This window comes from Pistacia vera, unplaced genomic scaffold, assembly GCF_008641045.1.
Source record: "Pistacia vera cultivar Batoury unplaced genomic scaffold, PisVer_v2 Contig306, whole genome shotgun sequence".
Classification (NCBI taxonomy): Eukaryota; Viridiplantae; Streptophyta; class Magnoliopsida; order Sapindales; family Anacardiaceae; genus Pistacia; species Pistacia vera.
Genome location: NW_022196120.1, coordinates 671,737 through 680,159, shown reverse-complemented (window position 1 = coordinate 680,159; position 8,423 = coordinate 671,737). Strand labels below are relative to the sequence as shown.

Below are 8,423 nucleotides of genomic sequence, written 5' to 3'. Positions count from 1 at the left end.
GGTAGGTACAAGAATTCTGAGATGAAGTCAGTCAACGCTTTGTCCTTTAATTGTTGTCCTTGGGATGTACTAATGTCATGCCGACTGAGCTCCCTAGTCCACTGAATTAATCTAACTGATGCCTCGGGCTTTTGCATTATCTTTTTCAGCAAAAAGTTTGTCAGAACATGTATGTAGTGTGCTTGAAAATAGGGTCGCAATTTCTAAGCGACTATAATGAGTGCATAGGCGAGCTTCTCCATCTTTGGGTACCTCATCTCGACATCAAGCAATTACTTGCTGACATAGTACACCGGCCACTGCACTCCTCATTCCTCGCATACCAAAGCCGCATTGATCGCGAACTTAGATAACGACAAGTACAATAATAGGGGTTCGCCAAAGACGGGCTTTCATAATAAAGGAAACTGCCTTAAGTGCCTCTTCAACTCTTGGAATGCTTTCTCGCACTCCTCTGTCCACTTGAAACCCTTTTTGCTCTTTAAAGTTTCAAAGAAAGGCATGCACATATCTGTACCTCAGGAAATGAACATATATAGTGTAGCCACTCCCTCTGTCAAACTCTAAATCTGCTTTATATTAGTCAGACTCTGCATATTCAAGGGAGCTTGAATCTTGTCTGGGTTGACTTCAACATCTCGCTAATTTACTAAAAAGCCCAAGAACTTCCTTGAGCTTACTCCAAAAGCACACTTTAGAGGGTTTAACTGCTACTTTCTAAGGATACCAAACATTCCCCCCAGGTGCTCGATGTGGCTTTTGACAACCTTTAATTTGATGAGCATGTTGTTAATATACACCTCCATGGTTTTGCCAATTTTCTTGGTGAACATTTGATTCACCAAAGGCTGATAGGTCGCTCTAGTGTTCTTCAAGCCAAATGGCATAACCCTATAACAATAGATACCCTAGTTAGTGATGAAAGAGGTGTGTTCTTCATTGGATTGGTATATTGGGATTTGATTATATCCTGACTAAGCATCCATGAAGCTTAGTAATGCATTCCCTACTGTCGCATTTACTAATTGATCGATCTGGGGTAGCAGAAAGCTATCTTTAGGACATACCTTGTTTAGATCAGTGAAGTAGAATGGCAAGTGGCGTCCCATTAGAATTTTTCACTAAGACTGGGTTGGCGAGCTAGTCTGAATACTTTACTTCCCGACTGAAGTTGATTTTCAAGAGCTTATCAACTTCATCCTTGAGTGTTCTAGATTGTTTAGGATCCATAGATCTTCTTTTCTGTCTTATCGGTCGAGCCCCTGAGTCGACGTTCAACCTATGGTATATTACTTCGGGGTTGATCCCCACCATGTCCTCATGTACCCAAGCAAACATATCAAGGTTTTTCTTTAGGAGTCCCATGAGATTGTTTGCTAGTTCGTCGCTCTAATTGCTCCCAATTTTTAGCACACAAGTTGGGTCTTCCTTGCTGACAAGTATTTCTCGCAGCTTCTCTGTAGGGCCTATTGTTGGCTCTTCTTTGTGGATGCAAGGATCTATGATGTCTTCCAATGGTTCGGGCTTTGGCTCGGACTCAACAATGATCATGGTCATCGGGAGTGGCCATTTTTGTGCAACATGAATGGCCCGATTGTAGCACTCCCTTAAGTCTTTCTTGCAACTTTTGAACATTGTGATTCTGTCTAGAGTTAGGAATCTTATTGCCTGATAGCGTACTAAGGTGACTGCACTCAGGTCGTCCAAGATTTTCCTTCCCAAAATGACGTTATAAGTGGTCAGACAATCGACCATTAAAAACTCTGTCATCACTGTCCTTATTTGAGGCTTTTCCCCAAGAGTTACGGGTAGCTTGATTATTCCCTCGAGGGCTAAGCTATCCTCAGTGAATCCGTACAATGGCGATGGACATGCCCCCAGATCTCGCTCGGTAAACCTCATATCTTAGAAAGCTCCCAAGAAAATGATGTTCGCTGCACTACCGTTATCGACATTACCCTAAGTACTTGGGTATTGCCGATCCTCACTGTGATTATAATCGTATCATGGTTGTAGCGAGGCGATTGGTCGCATTCTTCCCTGGTGAATCCTATCACCTTGCTTTCTAGCCTCGGCCACTTTGGCTGCTTTTGTTCACAATTCATTACTTAGGGGATCAAGTCTATCCTAGCCTCCTGTGCATATTGCTCGCGAGAGCGCTTGGAGCTCCCTACAATGTCGAGTTGCCTATAGATCATAACCACTAATACATCGTTGTCTGGATGGGTTTGTTAGATCTAATTATTCTACTCGCTTGGATTTTCAAGAGCTAGCTCCTCATAGACAAATTCTTTCAAGTGACCTCTTCTAATCATGTCCTCAATAGCGTCTTTCAGAACCCCACACTCATTAGTGTTATGCCTAATGTCTCGGTGGTACCTACAGTATTTCTGACGATCTCTTATGCCTAGTCGTTCCCCCCCCCCCCCCCCCCCTCAAATTCTATATGACGCGGGTAATTTTCTAGCCTCATGTGAGATTTCATAGATGTGAGCTATATCTTGTGTTAAGGGGGTTAATTCTTCATACAGCGAAAAAGGTTGCCTTTCCTCGCAGGATTCTTTTTTCTGCCTTTTTTGGAATCTATTTCGGTCCCTATCATTACGATCCTGGCCCCTCCTTTTATCTGTTGGGCGATCTTGTTGTCTATTTGGGGCTCTTCTAGGTAAGCTTCTGGCTAAGGTCGCCAGTGAGCTTTCTACTCATTGATGTTTGGCAGCCATTTGATAGAACTTGGCCAAGCTCACATGGTCTTCGCCTTGAAGCTCTTTCCACAGTTCCGTCTGTGGCCTTATCCTTACTATAAGCAAAGTGCGGATTGCCTCCTCAGGTGCATCCGCGACCTTTGCTTGTTCATTTTGGAACCTTATTAAATATGAGGTCAGAGTTTCGTCTCTTTCCTAATGAATATTACTCAGGTAACTGAGTGACATTACGAATTGTCTCTTCGCTTAGAATTGTTGTAAGTACAGTGAGGAGAATTGTTGTCAAGACTGTATTGAGTTTGCCTTGAGCCTCTTATACCATCCCTTACTAGAGTGACTGCGAAACAACAACACTTAGCCAAGTGAAAGACCTGATGCAGCTCCATCAAGTCATTGAAAGAGTCAAGGTGGTCTCTGGGATCCCCTTTCTCGTTGAACTTGCTCTCCGACACCGTGAATCCTTGGGGAAGCAAGGCCTAATGAACTTCCTCCATGAATAGAGAACTCACTGTCTCTTCTGTCGAATTATTCTAGTGCGCTCTTAGATCGTCGACTATTTTCTGCACTCGATCTAAGTCCTCATCATGAGGAGTATTCTAGCTGCAAGCTCTATTTAGCCTTACCTCAAGCAGGTGAGTTCGGAGATTAGTTGCTTATGAGCCTGCTCTGTTGTGCGCATTAGTGCACGAGGTGGAGTCATGATGGCTAGGTTGGTAGGTATTGTCGTGCTTATCTGTGCATTGCTCGCGACGTTGGTTAAAACTAGAACGTTGATGGTTGCCGGATTGGCGTGCGCAGCTCATCTCGTGGCTTGCAAAGTTTGAGCCCGCATTTAACGTGGGTTAAAACCGGCATGCTAGTGTTGGTCATTTCGTCGATTAGGGTGAGCATCCCTTTGATGACCATTGCCTTCATTTTCCCCCATAGGTTGTTTGCCTGGTCGCCTCCCGGGGTTAACTTGCATGTGAGATTCATGCTCGTGAGCGAAAGGCACCCTGTGGTGTTGGGAGTGACAGTCGCTCCTTGGTGCTGATGAGCCAGATTAGTCGTCGGCCAAGTTATTCTGACTCGTTGGAGTAACTTCTGTGAAGTGTGGCTGATTGAGGTCTTGGTGGGCTGGTTGTTGATTCCTTATTTCAGCCACATTCTGTTGCTCCGCCTGTGCAACCATCATCGTTATCATCTCCATCAGTTGGCCATTCTCAGGATTCGAAGTCCCTACTCCCTGCTGATTCATGACTTGTTGCACTAGCGTCATTAGTGGTCGACCTAGAAGAGCAGTCTATTGCACCTCCTGATGGGCGGTTTCCACGTTATCGTGGTTTCCGGTGGTGGTTTTAGATCTGGTATGGGCCATTTGAAATTTCAAGTGATCGGTTCACTGAAATTGTTTGTTTCTTGTCAGAAATATGGAAAGTAGGTGGAGGCCCTCCTTCTAGCGCCAAAATATTGATGCAAGATTTTACACCAACTAGAGTAATCCGATTGACCTTGGTGGAATCGGAATGGATGTGTGCGTGATTGAAGACAATCAGCAATTGAATATAAAAGAGGCATCGTAATGTAAAGAACACTGTCGGTTTTTAAAGTGGATTAGCAAGTTTGAATCTTGAGCCTACATCTACTGTATTTCTTATTTCATAGAGAGCTTACGAGAAATAATAATATGCCTAGAATAATTTGCTAATCCCTCTCCCATTGTTGGAGGGAGCTTATATACAAGTTTCTTATAAAGGAAATAACGAAATTAAAGGAATTACAATCAAGATGAAAGTGCAACTCCGATATTCTCGCAATTGAGAGCTAGGATCGCACTATCATTATTATTGATCTGATCTCTTCTGAAATATCCAGGATCTAAGCTTATCTATAATTTGTTCGAACAACTGTTAGGATTGGTCGTGACTAACTTTTGTTGGGTCGAGTTGTATGTTGATGAGCTTATGCTGGGTCGGACAAGTATTGAGTCGATCTGATTTTGAGTCGAACTATAACCTTGTGGGACTCTGACTTCTTCAAACTTAATAGAAAAATCACACAACAATAAGGCTTAATAATTATATTTTCATAAGCTCTAGTCGAAAATCTTATTTGATTGACAATCCTCCCACTAGAATTTGTTTGGTTAGACTTACGAATTGTCTAAAAGAGTTTATTTAAAATTATAATTACTTATGAAACTCTCTCTAAAGTTGTTTTGTTACATTACAAAAGCGTTTATGAGATTTTATAATTAAATTATTTTATATTTGTTAGGTTTCGTAAACTCTTTTCAAACTTATTTAAGAGATATTATTGTACAGATTTTCCAGACTTTATTAATGGGAGGACAGAAGTCATAACTTCAATTAAGGGATAATGAACAATTGCTCAGGGTTAGATATAACTTTATATAAGCATAAAGACATAATTGAACAAATTTAAATTATTATTTTTTACATAATAAATAATAAAATTAAAAATAAATAAAATATTTAAATCATCCCTTTTTATAATATTTTTTATTTTATTAAATTTTCTATTATTTTGAAATTTCTTAATTTTTAGTTTTTTCAATTTCCGTTGAAAAAAATTGGTTTCGGTCTTTTTTAGTTTTTCAAAATTCATGTTTTAAGAACTAAATTCACTTAAAAATAAAATAAAATTAAGGGCATCTTTTATCATTACTAATTGAAAAAATTGTAACTTTTGTCCCTTTATTGATAAAGCCTGAAAAGTTTATATCCTAATTGATAGTATCCCCTTATGCAAAGTGTTAAATTTTCAGAAGACATTGTTAGTAATTTATAATTTTGACTAATTATTTCTATTGCGTTAAAGTCTTTTATGATAATTTAAAACGATCAGACGTCTTTTACATTGTCAAACAAAACAACTTTCAATTTTTTACAAACTATTCATATAAATTCTACTTTTGTTAAGTTCAAACTCTTCTCAAAGAAGTTGAAGAAACCTTAAATTGGTTGCCATTTTAGGGATCAATCTATTTAAGACTCAATTTTTTATGTGTAAATTCACTCTATTTTAGTGATGCAATATGAATTGTACATTTATGTTCTTAATGAAGTCTAATTCTATTACTTAGAAATATGAAATTGAAATCTTAATTTTATTTATATAACATTATTTAGAATAAAAAAATTATAAGTTAAGAATTTATAGAAAAATTTAAAAATTTAAAGTTTATCATTACCATTATAGAAACCTTAAGGGTGTGAATGTAATTTTCAGCTTCTTCAGAAGTTGGAAGTTAGAACCCTTCTAAAGCCCTACACTCAAATTAATAGAACCTTCTCCGCCAATTCCAAAACCCTTCAATGCACTTACTCTTCCGCCACTCCCTCCGCCGTAACTACTGCCACCTCCCCTCCACTGACACTACCTTCAAATGGGTCCGGGACCGTGGCCTCGACCACGCAGTGGAGAGAGAAAAGAACCTCAAACCTCTCCTCAACATCAAAAACCTCATCAAATCAGAGCCGTCCAAGTCCCTCCCAATCTCCATCATCACCAAGCAAAAAGACTCCCTGAAAATCCCCTTTCGCCCCATTGACTTCGTACGAAAATACCCTTCAATCTTCCAGGAATTCTTCCCAGGGAACATCGGGGTCCAGCCCCATATCAAGCTCACTCCAGACGTCCTCAATCTTGATGCTGAAGAGCTGCTGGTTTACCAAAGCGAGACCTATAAGCAAGTTGTTGCTGATAGGCTGCTGAAACTGTTGATGATTTCGAGAATCAACAAGGTACCTTTAAAGATTATTGAGAATTTGAAATGGGATATTGGTCTTCCTCAAGATTATTTAAGAAGTATTGTTCCTGAATTTCCCGATTATTTTCGCGTTATTGGTAGTAAAGATAGTAAAGATGGTTGTTTTGGGTCGGGGGATTTTGGCGAATTGGAGTTGGTTTGTTGGAGTAATGAATTGGCAGTTTCAGTTATGGAGAAGAAGGCAAAAGATGGGGAAAAGATTGTTTTTTCGGAGAAGTTTTCTAGCGGTTTTGTGATTGATAAGAAAACGAAGAAGTGGATGGATGATTGGCAGAAGTTGCCTTACATTTCTCCATATGAGAATGCAGCTCATCTGTTGTCGAAAAGTGATGAATCGGATAAGTGGGTGGTGGCGATTTTGCACGAGTTGATTAGTCTTTTTGGAGCGAAGAAGGTGGATAGGGAGAATTTGTTTTGTCTTGGAGAGTACTTGGGTATCAGGTCAAGGTTTAAGAGAGCTTTGCTTAACCACCCTGGTGTTTTTTATGTTTCCAGTAAGGTTGGAACATATACAGTGGTCTTAAGGGAGGGTTATAGGAGGGGAGCATTGATGGAGAGTGATCCGTTGATGAATATTAGAAATCAGTATATTCACCTAATGAATATGATGAAAGAAGATTGTAAAGTGATTGCTCCAGCAAGTGGGAGCGAGCAGCAAGAAAAGGAGTTGAAAGGAGAAGAAAGAGAGGCTGCTGATGAAGATAGTGAGGATGAGAAGGATGTTCAGTTGTATGACTCGTCTGGTTCTGAGGAAGAGGGTGCCAGAGACGATAACCTTGATGATGATGATGAGAGCGGGGAGGAGGAGGAAGATAACCGAATGAGAAGTTCTCGAAAAAATGCTGCAATTAGTAGAGGAAAAACGGCTAGGAGGATTATTTTGGACACGAACAGGGATGATGATGATGATGAGGAGGAGGAGGAAGATAACCGAATGAGAGGTTCTCGAAATAATGCTGCAACTAGTAGAGGAAAAACAGCTAGGAGCATTAATTTGGACAGGAACAGGGATATGAGAAATCCTGAAAGAGGAAAATCAATTTGGAAACACCTAGGTGCAGCCAAGGATGATAATGTTCCTCAAAAACATATGTGCAAGGAAAGGAAGGGGGATGATTATGTCTCCCGGAATTCTGAGGAGGAGGAAGATAACCGAATGAGAGGTTCTCGAAATAATGCTGCAAGTAGTAGAGGAAAAACAGCTAGGAGGATTAATTTGGACAGGAACAGGGATATGAGAAATCCTGAAAGAGAAAAATCAATTGGGAAACACCTAGGTGCAGCCAAGGATAATGTTCCTCGAAAACATATGCACAAGGAAAAGAAGGGGGATAATATTGTCTCCCGGAATTCTGAAGAGGAGGAACATAACCGAATGAGAGGTTCTCGAATTAATGCTGCAAGTAGTAGAGGAAAAACAGCTAGGAGGATTAACTTGGACAGGAACAGTGATATGAGAAATCCTGAAAGAGGTAAATCAGTTGGGAAACACCTAGGTGCAGCCAACAATAATGTTCCTCAAAAACATATGCGCAAGGAAAAGAAGGGGAATAATATTGTCTCCAGGAATTCTGAAGAGGAGGAACATAACCGAATGAGAGGTTCTCGAATTAATGCTGCAAGTAGTAGAGGAAAAACAGCTAGGAGGATTAACTTGGACAGGAACAGTGATATGAGAAATCCTGAAAGAGGAAAATCAGTTGGGAAACACCTAGGTGCAGCCAACAATAATGTTCCTCAAAATCATATGCGCAAGGAAAAGGAGGGGGATAACAATGTCTCCAGGAATTCTGAGGAGAGATCGAATTTCACTAGAAGCCACAGGAGGTCATCATCAGAGAAGAGAACTTCCGTTTAGAAAAGATTGGATGTATCTGCTGAAACAAAGTTTTCTTCTTGATGAAGTTAATCCTTTGTTTGTGTTGGTTCCTTTTAAATTATACAAG

The 8,423-nt window shown here is 40.1% G+C and overlaps 1 protein-coding gene across 1 annotated transcript; it reads left to right on the top strand.

Moving 5' to 3' along the window:
• The first annotated feature begins 6,008 nt into the window (after positions 1 to 6,008).
• On the top strand, positions 6,009 to 8,395 carry LOC116135998 (protein WHAT'S THIS FACTOR 1 homolog, chloroplastic-like). Its single transcript, XM_031421704.1, has one exon. It carries the CDS (start codon positions 6,023 to 6,025, stop codon positions 8,333 to 8,335), a length of 2,313 nt encoding a protein of 770 aa, XP_031277564.1. The 5' UTR covers positions 6,009 to 6,022; the 3' UTR covers positions 8,336 to 8,395.
• The last annotated feature ends 28 nt before the right edge of the window (positions 8,396 to 8,423 follow it).

Excerpts from the sequence above, each read along its gene's own strand:
- LOC116135998 (XM_031421704.1), top strand. The coding sequence starts at position 6,023 with ATGCACTTACTCTTCCGCCACTCCCTCCGCCGTAACTACTGCCACCTC.